Source organism: Oryzias latipes, chromosome 24 (assembly GCF_002234675.1).
Source record: "Oryzias latipes chromosome 24, ASM223467v1".
Taxonomy (NCBI): domain Eukaryota; kingdom Metazoa; phylum Chordata; class Actinopteri; order Beloniformes; family Adrianichthyidae; genus Oryzias; species Oryzias latipes.
Window position 1 is genome coordinate 185783 of NC_019882.2, and position 20579 is coordinate 206361.

The window sequence follows — 20579 nt, forward strand, 5'->3', positions numbered from 1 at the left end:
CCACCGTCGTGTCCATCACGTCTGCCCGCTGCGGTGCGATTTTGGACAAGATTCCAACCACATGTTCTCTGATGTTCTCGTCATCTTTTTCTTTCAGATCATGAATTTTCAAGTTCCATCTTCATTTGTATTTTTCCAGATCAACAACCTTTTCCTTCAGTTCTTGGTTCTCCTTCACAATCCATGGGATTTCTCTTTCCTTTGTTGCGATCTTTGTCTTGCAGTCTTTTTTTTTTCAGCCACGTTCATCTCAACCAGACGAAAGATGTTTGCCACCATTATTGTGTTTTCACACAGCTGACTTCCAAAGTCTTCTATTTTGGATGTTAGTCTTTCGATTGCAGCCAAAACAGCATCATCAGATCTGGAAGTTAACTCCTGTCCCGCTTTTACCTTCAAAGGTGGTCCCGTAGATTTTGTGGGAGTTGTTTTCTTTTCATGCTGGAAGCGACGTCCATCTGAGAATAGTCATGCTCGCACATGTCCGACGGCGGCATTGCAGTTTGCTTCAGACTTGTTTTCTTTGACGCCATTTGAGCAAAAAGATAAAATCACCAAGATCTTTCTTCCAAACAAAGACACAGTCAACGCGTAACTGTTTTCCAGTCAAACCGTTCTCTCTCCGTTTTCAAATTCTGGCAATTACCGTGCAAATCGGGGCCAAAGGTGAGAGCTTTGCGAGACGTCCGCTCAGTCCGCCATCCCAGCCGGAACCCCAGCAGCTGTGGGAGTCCCAGCTAGACGCTGGTTTCCTGGTTTGGCCTTGCTGAGTGATCTTGACATGTGGACCCTTTTACTAAAGTTCTCAACTATTTGAGTTTGCAACATTTTAAATTGTATTTATATTAACAGGTGGTGGAATGAGTTCTGACCCTGGGGCATCAGAGGTAATGAGGATTCATACCTGCAGATCGTTCCCGACATTCCACAAAGCGTTCGTATCGCCAGAAGAGCGTTCAACTCCGTGTGCGCGCACCTCATCGAGAGGAATATACGCTTCCAGATGGCTTATCCAGCAACATTGTCCTTCACAATCAACGGAACTAAAAAGACTTTCAGAGACTCGAAAGAGGCTGAACTATTTCTAAAAATTGCCCACAAATGAGGTACTGTACTCCTACTCCAACCTCAATAATAATCTGGTGAGTAAACATCGCAGTCATCAATGACTAATGTTTGTTAAGGGTATTGAATGAATTGCAGTCCTCGGGAGACAGAAATTTGACTTGAGTTTACTTTAATGACTATGGTAATCTTTATGTTTCTTAAATTTTTTTTACTTATTTTTTGTTTACTATGTTTGTTTGGTGCGGGAATTTGGGAAAGTGTCTACACAGAGTCTTCTACTTGCAATCTGGACATCATGTTTTCCTCAAACTGTATGGGGTTGATAAAAGTAAATTGTAGTCTTGAAGAAGACTATTTTGAACATCACTATCTAGGTGCAAAACTGGGAAATTTAAACTGTGAATATTATAATCCAGAGGATTTAATAAAAATTAACAGTAGCTTTACCTTCTCCTCCTTGCATCTAAATATACGCAGTATTAAAAAACACCATGATGACCTACTTTCACTGCTGGCAACAATAGGTCACAATTTTGACATAATACGCTGCAGTGAAACCTGGATTAATGAAGATGCATATTTAGATCTTTACAACTTAGATGGATATACACTGTTTTGCAAAAATAGAGCTGGTAAACCTGGTGGAGGAGTTTGTCTGTATGTGAGCTCCTCATATTCAGTAAGGGAACGAACAGACATTATACTGGATGATGGTTTTTCTGACTCAATATTTCTAGAACTAAAACATAATAATGCAAAAAGTATTGTTATTGGAGTAATATATCGCCCACCAGACTCTGATTATGACATATTTAGAGACAAACTTGAAAACATTCTTCTTCACATAAACCAAACGAACATAAATTGTCTTATTATGGGTGATTTAAATATAGATCTATCCAAGGACAATAAAACCAATAATGACTTTATTAATACTCTTTTCTCCTCATCCTTTTTCCCAAAAATCAATAAGTACACCAGAGTTACGGAAAAAAGCAAATCCATTTTGGACAACATGATAACTAATACAGTAAATATTGAATATAAATCAGGGGTTGTATACTCAGACATTACAGACCATTATCCTATTGCATGCTATATGAAACTAAATAAAAAACCGTCAATCCCACGTACAAGGAGAAAAGTGAAAGTTGTAAACACTCAAACCTTAGCAAACCTAATCAGTCACCTTCAGACCAAAAGGTGGGACGCAGTATTCAACACCACAGATCCAGAATCTGCATATAATTCATTAATTGAAGAATTAACTGACTCAATTAGTATAACAATCCCAGAAAAAACAATTAGACAAAAAGACATAAAAGTAAAACCTTGGATAACCAAGGGAATACTAAATTCTATCAAACAAAAGAATAAATTGTACAAAAAGTATATAAAAAAACCAAATACCCAAAATAAATCAACTTACATAAAATATAAAAACAATCTAATAAAACTATTACGAATAAGCAAACAAAATCATTTCACTACACAACTGAAGGTTGCATCTGGAGATCAAAAAAAGTCTTGGAGGGTGTTAAATGACATTCTCAGCCGCAGAACAAAAACTACAGTCATCCCCGATGCCTTAGAACAATGTCAAACAAACAATCTCAGTTTACCCGATATTTTTAACAATTATTTCTGTTCAGTTGGGAAAAGTCTCTCTCAAAACATTCATCCACCAGGTGGTGCAAATTACAATGCTTATCTTCAGGGAAATTACCCAAATTCATTCTTTCTAAAACCAACCTGTAAAACAGAAGTGGTGAATATTATAAACAAGCTAAGATCGTCCTACACAGTTGGTGCTGATAACATAAGTAGTAACATCATCAAAGCCATAGTAAATGAAATTGCAGAACCTCTCGCTTACACCATTAATCTTTCTTTAACACATGGCAAAGTCCCAAAAATTACTAAAATAGCTCAAATAATACCCATATATAAGTCTGGGGACAAAAATGATACTAAAAATTACAGACCCATATCAATACTGCCAACTCTTTCCAAAGTATTTGAGCGAGTTGTGTACTCAAGATTATCAGACTATTTTGTAAAACACAATGTATTAGTGCCACAACAATATGGCTTTAGGAAAAACAGCACCACGGGTATGGCTATCTTAGATCTTGTAGAAAAAATCAATGACGCCTTTGAAAGAGGTGAATATGGTATTGGGGTTTTTCTGGATCTTTCTAAGGCATTTGACACTATAGATCATGAAATCTTACTCAGCAAATTAAGGCATTACGGGGTCAGGGGATTAGCGCTCCAGTGGTTCAGGAGTTATATCTGTGGAAGAGAGCAATATGTAAAGGTTAATGAACTAAAATCACAAAAACTCAACATTCAAACGGGTGTACCACAAGGATCCATATTGGGACCACTTCTTTTCATAATTTATATAAATGATTTTGTTTTCTGTTCTGGAGCCATCCACAAAATACTTTTTGCAGACGATACTAGTTTATTCATGTCACATAGAAATATCGACTTATTGGAAAAACTCTTAAATGAACAACTAGTAAAAGTAGATACTTGGTTCAAATGCAATAAATTGTCATTAAACACGAGCAAAACTTTTTTTATCATATTCCACACATCCAGACACAAATCCACCTACAGGAAATTGAACATAAATATAGATGGGCAATCTCTTCAACAGGTGGACTCGATCAAATTTCTTGGAATCCACATAGATCAATTATAAATTTTAAAAAACACATAGATGAACTAGTTAAAAAATTATCCAAACTTGTTGGTTTATTCTATAAGATTCGGCACATCCTCCCATCAGATGCATTGCTAACATTGTACAGATCCCTGTTTGAGCCCCACCTGAATTACTGTAACATCATATGGAATAACACATATTCTACCTACACGGCAAAACTCCTGATTACACAAAAGAAAGCAATAAGAGCAATCCTGGTCCACGCCAAATTCCCCAACGGATCCACTCTTCCACAGATACAGCCTCCTTAAGTTACCGGAACTCAACACGTATCATAATGCATGCACAATGTACAGTGTTGTTAATAAATTAAATAGTCGTTTGTGTGACCTCATACCACTTTTTTTGCCCTCTTATCACCATGACACCAGGGGAAAGCATATGCTAAAAGGCAAAAACAGAAAATTAAAATGTACAAGCTTCTCTGTCTGTATTAGAGGTCCACAAACTTGGAATATTTTAGAAAATGACGTTAAACAGTCTGCAACAATGTACATGTTTAAAAGGGAACTGAAATTGTTATTATTGTCAACATACTGTGAAAATGCTGCTCCAACCGAAACCATCTATTAACGTGTTTGTGATTTCTTTCTGTCTGTTGACACTTATATGGCCACACGCCAGAGTTTATGTTGTTCAAATTCATTGTCCCTATTGTCTAACACTTTCCACTATATTACCATCATTTCTCGCATTCTATTAGTATATTTTATTTATGAAATTATTTTCTTTTCTTTTCTTTTCCTTCCGCCACTTATCTTTTGTATTTTTATGCTTGTCTAAAATGCTGGACCCCTAATAATAAGCAGCTGCTTCTGGGATGTCCATTTTTTCCACATTCTGTATTGTGAGATTTGTTGCTTTCGACGCATTGTGGAAAAATAAAAATAAAATAAATAAAAATAAAATAAAATAACACGAGGGTTTGTAAACATAATGGTTGTCCCAGGGAGAACTAACTTATTTGTCTTTTTTTTCCAGCAGAGTTGCTGCTGCTGTTTTGATTTTAGTGTTTTTAAGTCATTGTTTTTAATGTTTTAATCAAGCTTGACACCCTTGTTTTTGTCCATTTTAAACTGTCTTTTGTACCCATTTTAGTCTCTTGGTGGTTGGACCTGGCTGGAGGTGGCTGCCTCTTCCCTTCCTCCTTACGGTAGCTGGTGGGTGCCACATAGTAGCATTGTGTAAGGGGGACCCCCTGTTTCGGCCTACAAGTAGTGGTGTCCTGCTCAGGTGCAACTCTTCTGTTTTGTGTTTTCTTTTAATCACTATTGGCCTTGTGGTGTGTTTGTGTGTGTTGGGGCCCTGAGCAGGTACTCCTGGTGAAGGTTTGGGTTGGAGACCTCCCTTGGTGTTATTAGTGGCTACCCACCAGTGCAGTGGGAATGAGGAGATCCTGGAGGCAGCCGCCCTCAGTGTTGGAGCGCGGTCCAACTGTCGAGTATATTGTAACCTTCTCTTTTATGGAACTTGTGTCAAGTTTTGAGTTGTATAATTAAAGGCTGCCAGACTGCCCCCTTCCTTCTCAAGTATATATTGGCTCATGGGAAGTGGGAGTTTTGGGGTGAAAACCTTAAGTGAGAGGGCTGGAAGCATAAGTGACATCCATGCTGTTTGGGCTGTTTGTGTGCTGGAATAAATGGGCTTGTTGCTCAAAAGGAGACATTGACTCTCTTCTTGATTGTTGTTCTCTGACACTGTCTGGGGTCGTGCAGTGTATGGAGTACGGACAGTTCTTCAATGAAGCCTACATGAGCAGGTTGGCTTATTTGCTACCCCACTAAAGTGATGGTCTGGCTGGATCATTACAATATAATTATTTTCATTTTTTTTACATCTTGAAAATAAATGAATTAAATAATACAGTTGTGTATTTTCACTGAGAATACTTTTACCTGAATATTTATTGATAGGGATTTTCGAAATATTTTAATATTGTAGAAAAAGAACAGAACCTTCCATGGTCACTCCAGGAAGGAGTGCGTGCTCTCATGGCAGCAGGGGGCGCTGACACGCACTTTGACTTCTTATCCAGTTTGCTGCGGCCGTCACGTGACAATGTTCGAGTATATCAATCCAAATGTGGACCCGTCCGAACCTCAGAGCTGCTGTCCGCGTTAGTTGAGCGTCGCAGGAGGACGTCAGGGGGAGCGCTGGCTGAGGTGTGTAGGCTGTGATTGAACGTGCGTGTGCTTCACTTTACATGATGTGATCTGACTGCACGCGGCGTGCACGCGCTTGAGTTTGTGTTTAGATTTTTTTTAACAGGGTTGAGGTCTGACTAAAGCCATTCTGAGTCTTAAGACTGCTTTTATTTACTGTCATCGCGGGCTTTTATTATGAAACTGGAAAATTTCCGCCTCAAATCTGTATCATAAAGCCCACGCGCTCGGACGCGCGAGCTCCAACCCATCACCGCTAAGTTGGAGACGTCTTTATCAGTAGTCATTTGTTCATCAAGAGTTAAGTCTCTATCTACTGTAGCACTTCCCCGGATGACTGTCAACGTTCACGCGCGACACGCGCACACTCCTGATGGAGAGGCAGGTTTCCTAGCAGCTGCACAGTTATGTGCCCCCCCCCCTCACCCTTTTTTAATGAAAAGTCTGCTGAAGGTTTATGAAGCCCTTTCTCAGACAGCCCCCCCCACCCCTGAGAACATCTTATTTACCCCCACCCCCAGTACACGGATTATTTGCCCCCCCCCCTCCCTTCTTCAGGCCAGAGAACATCTGCAGCAGAAACTTTCATAACTGAGTTTGACTTCTGTGCATGTGTGTGTCCGTGTTAGCATGCATGTGAGCGTGCATGTGAGCATGACTCCAACCTAGGTCCATGTCTTCAGACTGTGTGGGTTTGAGATACAGATTTCTGGTCATTTTCCTTAAAAGTCCGCTGCTCCACAGCAGCTTCAGGAGATTTGCTTCAGAGCTGCTATTGGAACCAAGCAGAGTCCGACTACTCCGGTTGGGCTCAGCTGGTTCTGGATGGAAAATGTTGGATTCTCTGGGAAATCTGGACACCTGCAGAATGGCAGCCGTGTGCTCATCTGAACCGCAGAACTTCAATGACCTGCTGGCAGTTGGAGGCTCATGTGGCTGTGCTCCTCTTTTAGGGTGGAGATGGAGAACAAAGCCATTTGCCTGAGGTCCCATGACGACAGAGACAACACCTCCATGTTTGAGGAACCGTACGAAGGAGGGAGCTTTTCCAAACTGAACTTGTACGATGAAGGTCAGACTTTGTTGTTTTTTAAAACCAAGTTAGCGAACAGGAAAATGTGCACAAAATTGACATACGCTTGAGAACATCGGTTCTGTGGATCATTGGGTCTCTGCACTGAAAAAAGGAATTTAAGCTTCTAAGAACTGTGATATAATTTTTAAATTTCATCGACAACAAAACAGAAAAAAATAGTGTGAATCTCAGGTGAGTAGCAAATGATTTTGATCTAAATTAGAGAAAGAAATGAGAGAAAATAAAAGGATTCTTGCTATCAGAAACACCCTAAAGCCTTAAGACATGTGCAGCATTACTATATTGCAGTGACGTGCGGTCAGGTGAGGCAAGTCAGGCACAGCCTCACCTGTCATAATCGTGATAAAATAGAAAAAGTTAACTTAAGTAAACATTATTTTCCACTGATCTGTGTTAAACATAAATTTTCAGTCAACTCAACACGTTTTCCAGATTCTGAGGTTAAAATCACTGAATTTGAGTGTTGTGATCACAGACGGAGCGGAAACTCCTGGTGAGGCTCTGAAGCGCCGTGCTGTGCATAATGTTAAGAGACGTGCGCTGAAAACACTGCTGTAGTACATGTGAATAATTTATACACAAGAAGAGTGATCTATCCATGTCTATAAAGGACATATTCTCTGTAGGACAAACATGTTCTTGTGTGTATTTTATGAGCTGTTAGCTGCTGTTGGATGAAAGTTGAAATATTTAGTTCTTTCATTGTAAATCTGACTCCAGACGAGTTGGTGCCTCACCAGCCATCAACCTCACCGCACACAACTGCTATATTGGAGCTTCTGGATGAGGTACAGGCTGATTGGGAACCATCATGTAATTAAAGCTGAACTTGCTTTTTTTCTATTTCCCATTTTGGTCTGATGTCACATTTCTACTGTGGGTTTCTCTCTGCTGCTCCCTGCCTGAACCCCATCATTGATCCCTTTTGAGGGTCTGGTTCATCCTACAGACAACAGAGTCTGACCAGCAGTTGTCCGAGCGCTGAAGCTCAACCCTTTATTGCCTGAATTTATTTCCAATGATGTAGAAGTACAGATTTTTTTCCTTTGAGTTGATGCTAAATGTCTGCAGGAGTCCTGGGCTAAATGATACATCATGGAATAGTTACATATGGCATGAAGGGGTTAAAGCTCCAGGCACAGAACAGTTTGTAGAAGAGCTTCTTGGGGAGGTTTCATTTGTTCCTGAAGTTTCCTCATGTTCATTCTCTGCAGCCATGAGTCACTGAGATTAGGATCTCTTCCACTGCACATTCACACTGTCATAGTCAGGCAAGCAGGTAAAACCCCAGATGCAGAAGGAACCAGGAGCAGACATGGAACAGAACACATGGAGACCGGTAGGGACGGCCTGTTTGACACGGATGCTCCGGCGCGTTTCAGGGCGTGTGTCAACTAGCGCAGATCACGTGGTGGATGACGTATGAAGCGCCAAATGCTTCGTTTGGTCGAACCACGGTTCAGATGTGACTTGTGTTTGAACAGTTGGGGGCGCTGTTCTCTAGAAATACAAAATGAATCCTGAACGTTTCCCAACCAGTTCTATTGTTTCCCCAAGATTGGAATTCATTGCACTTTAGCATGGCTCCTGGTAAAAAGCCGTACTGTGGCTCAGGATCGTTTCAACTCGGTTTCTTCTAATAAGACAAAACACTATGAACGTTATATGTGAAGGAAAAACTTGTACGGATATATGATGGCAAGGTGGTACTATAGTAGTAGAGATAGCTGGGTGGAGTCGTCTTGGTGACTGCATCCAGAGATCATGGGTTCAAGACTAGTGTTTTATACATTTTTCTTTTATTTTCTTTTTTTTGCTTTGCGTTTAGTTTCTTCATGTGATGTGTGTTTTGCTGTGTCAAGCACCTCTCAAAGAAAATGTCACACGTTGTTTTGTTTTATGTTTTTTCATCATCATTTCCACATTGAAGTGTTACAAGGAGCTTAGTTGAAGCAGATGATATACATCCAGTCCGCCACCAGATGCCGCTGTTCTGTGTGGTTTCAGAGCCCTGAATAATTGGTTCATTTTTCCGGCACAATTACATGAACCCCTAGGAAAGCTTCATGGGGCTTCTATTCCCATCCCTAGAGACCAGGTAAACAGGCTCAGAGAACTAAGGCAGGATGCATACAATCTGAAAAGTGCTGAGGATGGGCGGAGTCACATCCAGCCTGCACTGAAACCCTTGGAACAGAAACCTGAAAACCAAACATCAGATCATGACACACTTTTATTTATCGCCTGCAATTTCTAAATAAAAAAAAAGCTGAAGTCGGTGTGTGAAATTTTTCTCTAAACTCGCTTTTTTCTGTTCAGGCTTATGAGGTTGGCTACCCAGCTGCTGTCGAGTGATGGCGGGTTGACAGGTCACCTGTCCATATGACCACACAGATCCATGCAAACACACATTTATACCTAAGAGACCATTTACAATGAAGCCATGACTCCATGAATCCTGTCTTTGGACCGTGAGAGCAAGAACCAGAACGTGCAAGCTCCACACTGGAAGAACCCAGCTGGAATTTGAACCAGGACCTGCTAACCACTACTCCAGTGTGCCACCCCATCTTAGTACATATAAACGACCAATAAAATCATTCTGCCCTAAACAGGAATGTGCACACTCTGCTGTGTTCATCTTTTCCACTCTTCTTCTGGTTTCATTTCTGGTTTTTCGGTGCCAGGAACACGGCGAAGGACGGAGCGCTGCTGCAACCACCTGAACTCACTGTCTGCCATCAAGTACGCCGTCATCTGCCTCTACGTTCTGCTGCTTCTGTCCACGCTCGGACTCTGTCTGGCAGGTACGTGAGGGTGTCAGGACTCAAAAACAGTGAGCAGATGTGAGTGCATGAAAATGAACGTCAGATGATCCAGGCTACGGGTGGGCAAACTACGGCCCGCAGGCTGGATCCGGTCCGCCTCCATGTTTGGTCCGACCCACTGAACAATATCAGAGACCCATGTTTTGTTTTTTTTATCTGGCCACACGATCAAGACGTGACATTTTCTTCCCCCTTCCTGCAGTCTGATCTCCAACCGGAAACCCTCTAAAATCTGTCAAACACAACAGACGATAGTATTCTCTTTCTACGTCACAGTTCATCTTTCCCGGTTTATCTCATTCTTTAAGAGCGATGATGTGCTGTTTTAAACAGCACATCCTGTCCTGTGTCCTGATTGGCTGGAGACCCTGTCAATCAATCTCCTCCGTGTCTCCTGTACAGAAACGCGGAGCTCTTCAGGTCAGAAATCTGTGATCAGATCTTTGTTTTCATTCTAAGATCCTGGGTATAATTTCTATGAAGGTTTGAGAATTTAAATAAGAGAAAAGTGTGAAAATGTTCATGTCTGTGTGAGAAAAGTGTATTTATGCAGTGAGGAGTTTTACTGCCATAAACGTCTGTAATCATTCTCTGTGGATTTCACCATCATGGTTATTTTAGAACGTAACTCGTGCAATAAAAGAGGAACTCTGAACTGGTGAAAAGGTAACGCAGAAATATACATAGCTTCAGCAGAAGACATAGAAATGAGCTTTATTCATTATAACTGGATGAGAAACAGACGTGCAGGACACAGATGCTCAGTTTTAGTGCAAACTGTGAGACGTGTGACGCAGCCCTCAAAGTCTTTATTAGGATTATGACGGCAGAGGATCCACTAGTTATTGTTTGTTGTTGTTGTTGTTTTCTAATGTATCTGTATATTTTTCCAGAATTTTTGAAAATCATAGTGTTATCTGGTTTATTTCATAAATAATGTTATTTATTTTATTAAAAGGATCATGAATGAATGAAACTTTATTCAAATAGCACTTGACAACTCCTTGAAGGTACCAAAGAGTTTCACAATAAAAAATGATCTAAAATGGGAACAAAAGTTTTAAACTAAAAATTCTAGAATATAATTTTCAATCCAAATGTTTTCATCTACATTCCATGTTATATCATTCTCACTCTACACATGTGCTCCTCGTCCGGCCCTTCTATCCAATTAAAGAACCCAGTGTGGCCCCCCAGTTAAAATAATTGCCTGATCCAGGCCATCAGGGCGAAAAACTCCAGTCACATCTTTTAGTCATTTTCATGTGGTCCACAGAAATCTGGGAGATATTTGTCCCAACTAAATACTAAATTACACTCCTTTGACCTGATCCTGCCATAGTTTCATAGCGTTTCACCAGGTGGGTAAAGTTGATGCTGTGAATTCTTAATAGTTTGTCATTTTCTGCTCTGAGCTGGTCTGCAGCATGAATGCAGACTGTTAATATGGAGAAGACGACTGTTGTTCACAGAAGTTGGATTATAGGCTGTATGTTTAATATCTAAGAAACTGTTGGGATATTAAGGAATAGAAACACTAGTCTTCACTTTTTAACTAGCATGCTAAAAACAAGTCAACTACGCTCAGAGGCTGGAAATTCATCAAATTTCATCCAGAAAACCAGTCATTTGCTGGATTACAATTTTACAACTAAGACCAGCATACCCTTCATTTTAACTCCAGAAACTCAAAGTTTATGCATAAAAGAAACAGAAACTACTTTGTTTCTTAAGAGCAAAACAGATTAAAAAACAGCAGCACATGACGCACATCAGCAACTCACTACGATAACTGCTGAAGTCTTGTAAATCTACAAAGGTCAGAAGCTCCTCCTGACCTTCTCTAAGCAGCTATTGTATGCTCTCATGAAACTGCTGCTCACAAAGGCGCCAGTCTAGCTTCCACTACTCCATCCCACCATGACTCATCAGCTTTGTTCCTCTGGAGTTTCCATAACTCTGCAAACACTTTGAAGTTGAAATCTGCTCCAGCCACCACTGTCCTTCCTCTGGATCCGTCACAAGAACAATCAGACAGCCGGATCCAACTGCAAGTTTATTAGCTAAAACCCCACAAAGCTAAATCAGGGTCAGGCAGGCAGGAGTCGATAACAGACATGAGATCATCAGAGGAGAGGCGGGGTAGTCAGGATCCAGGCGAGGGTCGGGGCAGGCAGGCAAACAAAGTCAGAAATAGGGTCAGGAGACAGAAGATCAGGTCCAAATACAACACTTGGTAATAAAGGAAGACTATGGTTGATGAGTGAATGAGTCAGGTGGTATCAGAACTGTGGGGACAGCTCCCACTGGTGACCAAAGGGGGAGACAGAGTTCTGACTTCTGACAGGAACAGTCTTGAGCAACGTTTGGCTCTGGGAACCCCGTGGTTCCTTTACTTTTCTATCATGGCTCTTTGGCTGAAGACAAACTGAATTAGGATTAAAAATAGTTCAGTAGCATTGATTTAAGATAGATCAACAAGGCTCTTGTAGGCTGCTTGAATATGGAGGTGAGAACGTCTGTCAGTTCGTTAGCACATGCTCTGAGGGCTCGTCCAGGGATGTTGTCCGGTCCTGCCGCCTTGCTGGGGTTAATCCTCCTCAGAGCTTTGTTAACCTGCACTGATGAGTTGACTGGTGGGGGTGAGGGGGGTGTAATGGTCCAAGAGTGCATTGGGCTGTCTGTATGGGGGGTGGACATCTCAAAGCAGGTGTAGAATGCATTGAGGTCGTCAGGCAGGCTGTCTGCAGCTCTGATGGTTCTGGTGCTGTTTCTGTAGTCCGTAATACAGAGATGAACGGCGTTTCCTCGTTTATCGCGATGGTTACGTTCCAAAAAACCACCAGCGTTTCATAAGATTTGTAAAGTAAAACTTTTAATGTTTAAACAACAGCAGCTTGAAAAACAGGAAGTAAAACATTTTCCTCTTATTTTAATGACACATCTGACAGCAACAGACTGTTCATCGTTTATGTGCATTTTGACTTGATAAACTGAGGAGCCACTTGTTGTAAAGGTGTTTTTAGACAAAGAGCACAAGGATGACTTTGTTGCAAAATCTGGTGATGATACATTCCTGATAGAAATGGCCTATCTGTGTGATGTATTTGGAAAGCTAAAGGAAATAAATCTCCAGTTTCAAGGGAAAGCTAAACAGGCCACAGAGGTTATGTCTGACTCACCTCGACTTAGAGTAAAACATATTAAATAGTCAAATATTTTGTTTAAAAATATTTGTCTTCTCCAGTCATCATTAGACATCTGGTCCATAAGAATTAGGTAGATATTTTACTTTACTGCAGACAGGTTAGGGTTAGGGCTAAGAGTTTTTTTTTCATCTTTTAAGTCATGGGCGAAGGAAACACTTTTTCTGTTATTATATGTAATATTTTATGTTAAGAGTGCAAGTTTTACTGTTGCTTGATCATTCAGCACACAGAATGACCAAATCTGCAAAAATTGGGCAACCGAAGAGCCACCAACAACATTGTGTGTTCTGCAAATCAGCAACCGTTGAAATTGCTGTCAACCTCTGATAGGAATGTCGCAGGTTTGGTCCCTGCCAATGTGTTGTATTGTCCTTGGGCAAGACACTGAACCCAACTTGCTTTCCGTGATCACAGGTTGGCACCTTGCATGGCAGCAGAGCCGCTTTCAGTGATTGAGGATGTATGACTGTGGCAATAAATCCCTAAAGGCCTTAATCATGGTTGTAAAGGGCTGGGGTTTTCAACATTTTCCAGATTGGTAATATAAGCAATGAATGATGGTGGTGAAAGGACTCCACCCCCCAGATAAATCCCATTACTGACCCTAGAGACAGTTGTCCCACCTCAGACATCTGACCAACATATGCTGGCTTGTTTAACAGCAACAGGTTTCATTAAGACCTATGGAGACTCCTGTCTCTTTAATCTTGAAGTGTTTTTTGATTAATAATCCAATCAATGTCTTGAAGGTACCATTCATTCATCTTCCAAACCCGTTTTGTCTCTTTCGGGGTCTCGGGGCCAATCCCGGCCTCTTGTGGGACATCCTGGAAAGGTCGCCAGTCTTTCGCAGTTGAAGTGTCACGGTGCCTGTCAGCTCACCTCCCCCTCCCTCAGCTCCTGCACCTGCTCTGCTGATTGGAACCAGCTGACCTTCATCTCCTCATCACCCTGCCAGCCTTCTTAAGGGATCTTCTCTTCAGAATTCAGCGCCAGTTCGTTATACTCACTCCGGTGCTTATGTCTGGCCTTTTAGTATCTACCTTCCAAGCTAAGTTATTTGACTCACCACGCTCTGCATTATCCTTCAGGTTCCCTCACCACTGGTCTCGCTGGTTTCATCATCCTGAGCTCTCCACCGCGCCCCTCGCTGGTCCCGCCGTCCTCGGCATCCACGTCCTGCCTCAAGCTGGTCCCGCCGTCCTTGGCGTCCACGTCCTGCCTCAAGCTGGTCCCGCCGTCCTCGGCGTCCACGTCCTGCCTCAAGCTGGTTCCGCCGTCCTCGGCGTCCACGTCCTGCCCCAAGCTGGTTCCGCCGTCCTCGGCGTCCACGCCTCGCCTTACGCCCGTCCCAAGAACTATAAGTCTCCATCCGAAGAGGATTCGACCACAAACCTTTGTAAAAATAAACCTCTTCTAACCCACATCTCGGATCGTGAGTTACTTCCGGGTTTCAGCGTCTGGGTCAGTCACGTCTACGACGTCAGCCATGACAGAACGAACTGGCCATTACACAGACCCAGCTGACCCGGAAGGACTCCGCCTCGCCGTCTCACAACAAGGTGTAGCCCTCGGACGTCAAGCTGAATCACTCAACCAGATGGCCACGGCGCAGCAAGATCTTTTTCGCCGTCTGGACAGCATCTCCCAAACGCTGGTTGACGTCAGAACGAACGCACACGTTCTGTCGGAAGAACCATCGCTGACTCTGTTCCTCAGTTTCCCGTGTCAAAGCCGCCACCCTCCCTTTTGCGAGAAAACACCAGCCGACCCCCGGAGGAACCGATGCAGATCGGCCATTCCAAACTCACTCCTGAGGAACGGCGCAGACGCATGGAGGAGGGTACCTGCTTCTACTGCGGACGATCAGGTCACCACGTACAGCAATGCACACTACGTTTAAACTCGAGAGCCCCCCGCTAGAAGACAGGCCGCGGGAGGCTGTCCCTACGGACTCTCAGGGAAATAATTTCCTTTATGTTCCTGTCAAAATTAGTCATCACTCTCGTAACCATGATTGTCGGGCTCTTATCGATTCCGGAGCCGAACAGAGCTTCATGGACTGTAGTTTGGTGTCCAAGCTCGACCTCCCCATTGAACCACTAGATCATCCCGTTAAAGCTGCTGGCCTGGGTGGCCAACTACTAACGCGCATTACTCACCGTACCAAACCCGTGCACCTGATCACCTCGGGCAACCACCATGAAGTCACTCAGTTTTATATCACTAAATCTCTTCAGTCTCCTGTAATTCTAGGATTCCCCTGGTTGCGCCGTCATAATCCACAGTTCGACTGGGTTAATCTCCACATCACTAACTGGAGCCCCCACTGTCTCGCCAACTGCCTCCGCTCCGCCATCCCTCCTGTCTCCCCCGATAACGAGCACACTCCGGAGGAGACCGACCTCTCAAAGGTACCCCATTGTTATCACGACCTTAAGAATGTTTTCAGCAAGCGCAAAGCCGATGCGCTGCCCTCACACCGTCCCTACGACTGCTCCATCGAGCTCTTAAACGGCGCTACTCTTCCTAAGGGCCGGTTATTTAACCTGTCCGGTCCTGAAAAGCTCTCCATGGAGAAATACATTCACGAGTCTCTCGCCTCCGGCCACATTCGCCCCTCCTCGTCTCCTGTAGGGGCCGGATTTTTCTTCGTCCAGAAGAAAGACAAATCTCTGCGTCCTTGCATCGATTACCGTGAGTTGAACCAGATCACTGTCAAAAATAAATACTCTCTGCCCCTCATCAGCTCCGCCTTAGACTCGGTACAGGAAGCGCGCATATTTTCTAAATTAGACCTCCGGAACGCTTATCATTTGGTTCGCATGAAGGAGGGGGACGAGTGGAAGACTGCGTTCAGCACACCCTTGGGGCATTTTGAGTACCTGGTGATGCCTTTTGGGCTCACTAACGCCCCAGCAGTCTTTCAGCATCTCGTTAACGACGTCCTTCGCGACTTCCTAAATAGGTTCGTTTTTGTCTACCTGGACGACATTCTTATTTACTCGCCCAATCCGGAAATCCATACTTTTCATGTTCGTCAGGTCCTCGAACGCCTCCTCGAGAACCAGCTATTTGTTAAAGCCGAGAAATGTGAGTTTCATGTCACTTCCGTCTCCTTTCTCGGTTTCATCATTGAAGCCGGCAACATCCGACCCGATCCTGTCAAAGTCTCCGCAGTCGCTAACTGGGAGACTCCCAGCTCACGCAAGCAATTACAGCGTTTTCTTGGTTTCGCCAACTTTTACCGCAGATTCATACGAAACTACAGTAGTCTCGCCGCACCACTTACCAGACTCACCTCGGTGAATCAACAGTTTGTTTGGGGGCCCGAGGCTCATAACGCCTTTAATAAACTTAAAACCATGTTCGTCACCGCACCCATCCTAATACAACCCGATCCGCAACGCCAATTCATCGTGGAAGTCGATGCCTCTGACTCCGGGGTCGGAGCCGTCCTGTCCCAACGCGAGGAACACTCTGGTAAACTCAAGCCGTGCGCCTTCTTTTCGCGGAAGTTGTCCCCCGCGGAACAAAATTACGATGTCGGTAATCGCGAGCTCCTTGCCATCAAGCTCGCCTTAGAAGAGTGGCGTCATTGGTTAGAAGGTTCTGAGCACCCTTTTATCGTATGGACCGATCATAAGAACCTCGCATATCTCCGCGCTGCTAAACGCCTTAACTCCCGTCAGGCCCGTTGGTGCCTCTTTTTCGACCGCTTCTCCTTCACCATTACTTATCGACCCGGTAGTCGCAATATTAAACCTGACGCACTCTCACGTATGTTTAGTGCCCACGACCATCAGGAAGCAGCCCCCATCATTCCGCCCACATACGTTATCGGCAATCTCACTTGGGACATTGAGACTCGGGTCCAGCAGGCCCAGGATGAGGAGCCTGACCATCCTCCTCCTCCCGATAACACTCTCTACGTCCCCTCCTCTCTCCGCTCCGACGTCCTGGTGTGGGGGCACACTTCCCGGGTGTCTTGCCACGGAGGGGTCCACCGGACTCTCAATCTTCTGAGACGCAGGTTTTTTTGGCCTACTATGGTGCAAGACGTCAGGAGGTTCGTCGCCGCCTGTGCGGTATGTGCCCGATCCAAGTCCTCTAACTCACCTCCTGCTGGTCTCCTTCACCCCCTGCCCGTCGCCGAACGCCCTTGGTCCCACCTGGCCCTGGACTTCGTCACCGGGTTGCCTCCGTCGCAAGGTAACACGGTTATATTAACCATTGTGGACAGATTTTCCAAAGCCGCCCAATTCATTCCCCTGCCGAAGCTCCCCACGGCCGCTGAGATGGCTGAGGTCCTAGTCCACCAAGTCTTCCGTCACCATGGGATACCCAAGGACATTGTCTCCGACCGGGGTCCCCAGTTTGTCTCCCAGGTTTGGCGGTCCTTCTGCTCTGCTCTGGGAGCCACCGTTAGCCTGACTTCGGGATACCACCCCCAGTCTAACGGACAAGCGGAGCGGGCTAACCAGGAGTTGGAGGCCGCTCTCCGTTGTCTCTCGGCCCAGAATCCCTCCAGTTGGTCCAAGTTTCTCGTCTGGATAGAATACGCTCACAACAACCACCCTTCTGCCGCCACCGGTATGTCCCCTTTTGAAGCTTCTCTTGGTTATTCTCCCCCTCTGTTTCCCTCTCATGAATTGGATATAGCCGTGCCCTCTGTACAACACCACCTGCGACGTGTCCAACGCATTTGGCGCCAGGCTCGGGCTGCTCTCCAGCGCTCTCGGGACAGTAACTGTCGCATGGCCAATCGGCGCAGGAGAGAGGGTCCCACTTACCAACCCGGGCAAAAGGTGTGGCTATCGTCCAAAAACATACCTCTGCAGGCGACCTCCCGCAAGCTTGCACCTCGCTACATCGGACCTTACACCATTGACCGGGTCATCAGTCCGACCTGCGTCAGGCTGCGACTCCCGGCGGCTCTGAGGGTACACCCCTCTTTCCACATCTCCAACATCAAGCCCCTCCAGGAAAGTCCCCTTTGCCCGCCGTCCGCTTCCCCGCCACCCGCCCGGCTCATCGACGGCGCCCCTGCCTTTACGGTCAGTCGGGTTCTGGACGTTCGCCGCCGGGGTCGTGGTTACCAGTACCTGGTGGACTGGGAGGGTTACGGTCCGGAGGAGCGTTCTTGGATCTCCCGCTCCATGATTCTGGACCGTTCCCTCCTGGACGATTTCTTCAGGGCTCACCCTGATCGCCGTCCTGGACCGCCTGGAGGCGGTCGTTGAGGGGGGGGTACTGTCACGGTGCCTGTCAGCTCACCTCCCCCTCCCTCAGCTCCTGCACCTGCTCTGCTGATTGGAACCAGCTGACCTTCATCTCCTCATCACCCTGCCAGCCTTCTTAAGGGATCTTCTCTTCAGAATTCAGCGCCAGTTCGTTATACTCACTCCGGTGCTTATGTCTGGCCTTTTAGTATCTACCTTCCAAGCTAAGTTATTTGACTCACCACGCTCTGCATTATCCTTCAGGTTCCCTCACCACTGGTCTCGCTGGTTTCATCATCCTGAGCTCTCCACCGCGCCCCTCGCTGGTCCCGCCGTCCTCGGCATCCACGTCCTGCCTCAAGCTGGTCCCGCCGTCCTTGGCGTCCACGTCCTGCCTCAAGCTGGTCCCGCCGTCCTCGGCGTCCACGTCCTGCCTCAAGCTGGTTCCGCCGTCCTCGGCGTCCACGTCCTGCCCCAAGCTGGTTCCGCCGTCCTCGGCGTCCACGCCTCGCCTTACGCCCGTCCCAAGAACTATAAGTCTCCATCCGAAGAGGATTCGACCACAAACCTTTGTAAAAATAAACCTCTTCTAACCCACATCTCGGATCGTGAGTTACTTCCGGGTTTCAGCGTCTGGGTCAGTCACGTCTACGACGTCAGCCATGACATGAAGGTCTCAATGAATCCTAAAACCACAGAAAGCAGCGTGCTGTCTTTCTTACATTTGAGTTACAAATTTGAACGCACAGTGATGGAAAAAACTGATAAAGATTTAAAGAAAAGCACAAGAATCTATTCCAGTGGGAATAGAAACGATTTCTTTCTATGATGTATCAGAGGATGTTTGTCGTCTTTCTCCTGAAGCAAATTGCTTGAGGGCAAAATGTTGTGACTGTTGGGAGAAGGGTGGACTCCTTTATCTTTAGATTATTGCAGATCCTCTGAGATTAAAAATCCTGTAGAATTTGTTCTTTGTAGATGGATGTTGCATTGGTGAGCAACCCTTCCAGCAGTTCTGAAGTTCTGAAGCAGTTCTGAAGGCAAAGGTCTGAAGTCTTTTTGCTTCTTGCAGTCATGCAGACTTCAAGGAACTCTCAGAGACTTTTTTTCAAGGTTTCTGCAGCTTTTCAAATACGTCTTTTTTTCCTGATACTTGACCTTTTTGTGTGGAATGCTTTTGTTCAGACATTTGACTTTCAGCTTTTAGAAAGAGGGAAACTCAAGAGACTCAAAATTTCAGAAAATAAGTTAAATTTTAACCATTTATGAAACTCAATGTGTTAATCTGTTAAACAAGATTACAGGGTTTTGTCATTCTCTGAACTTAGTGGATGTTTCCAGGAAAATTGAAGAACTTGCAAATCTGTGAATGAGTGGATGTGTATGGGGTACTCATGCGACCGCACAGATTGCCAAAGGAGGCCTGGACCCTCATCAGACCTGCAGTAATGAGTCCTTGTTCTCATGAAACACTGCTCTATTTGAACAGAGCGTCTAGAGGTGGTCTCACCTTCACAGTAGGGGTTATTGCTGGTGACTTTAACCATGCTGAACTGAAAACTGTTCCCTACGTTCTATCAGCATGTGACGTGTGCCACAAGAGGAGTTAAGACACTGGACAAGGTCTACTCCAGCGTAAGGTTTATCCCAGGGGTCGGTTCCACTTTTAGAAAGTATATCTCTGATATGAACACGCCTGAGATATGTGAGCCTCTGATCCCTATGTCCTGCTCTAATCTATGGAGTAAAATACTGTGGTCGATAGTGGCAAAAGCTGCACTGAGGTCCAACAGGACCAGAATAGAAAGTAGTCCCTTTTCTGAGGCCAATAACAAGTCATTAGAGACTCTAACTAGTGCAGTTTCCGTACTGTGGTGGGGTCTAAACCCCGACTGAAAGTCTTCAAAGTGGCTGTTGTCCTGTAGGTGGCAGTAAAGCTGCTTAACTACAACTCTTTCTAGGACTTTAAAAATAAAGGGCAGGTTTGATATCGGTCTATAGTTGGCCAAGATGCTAGGATCCAAACTGGGCTTTTTCAGAAGAGGTTTAACAACTGCATATTTAAAAGACTGTGGCACGTAACCCGTTTCCAGAGAGGTATTCATCATTGTTAATATGGGATCATTAATTAGGGGAAAAGTTTCTTTAAAAAGTCTAGTGGGAATTGGGTCTAACAGACACGTTGAGGATTTGGAGGACGTAATAATTGATGTTATTTCCGCTTGATCCACAGCAGTGAAGCAGTCTAATGTTACAG

The 20579-nt window shown here is 44.7% G+C and overlaps 1 protein-coding gene across 2 annotated transcripts in view; it reads left to right on the plus strand.

Annotated features, from left to right (window-relative positions):
- Window positions 1-5857: 5857 nt before the first annotated feature.
- Window positions 5858-20579, plus strand: part of scara5 (scavenger receptor class A member 5) — a 57556-nt gene continuing 42834 nt past the window's right edge. For both annotated transcript variants that reach the window (XM_023953074.1, XM_023953075.1), the window contains exons 1-3: window positions 5858-5967; window positions 6921-7039; window positions 9751-9870. In XM_023953074.1, the coding sequence (XP_023808842.1) occupies window positions 6928-7039; window positions 9751-9870 (232 nt within the window). In that variant the 5' untranslated portion in view covers window positions 5858-5967; window positions 6921-6927. The remainder of the gene's footprint in view (window positions 5968-6920; window positions 7040-9750; window positions 9871-20579) is intronic.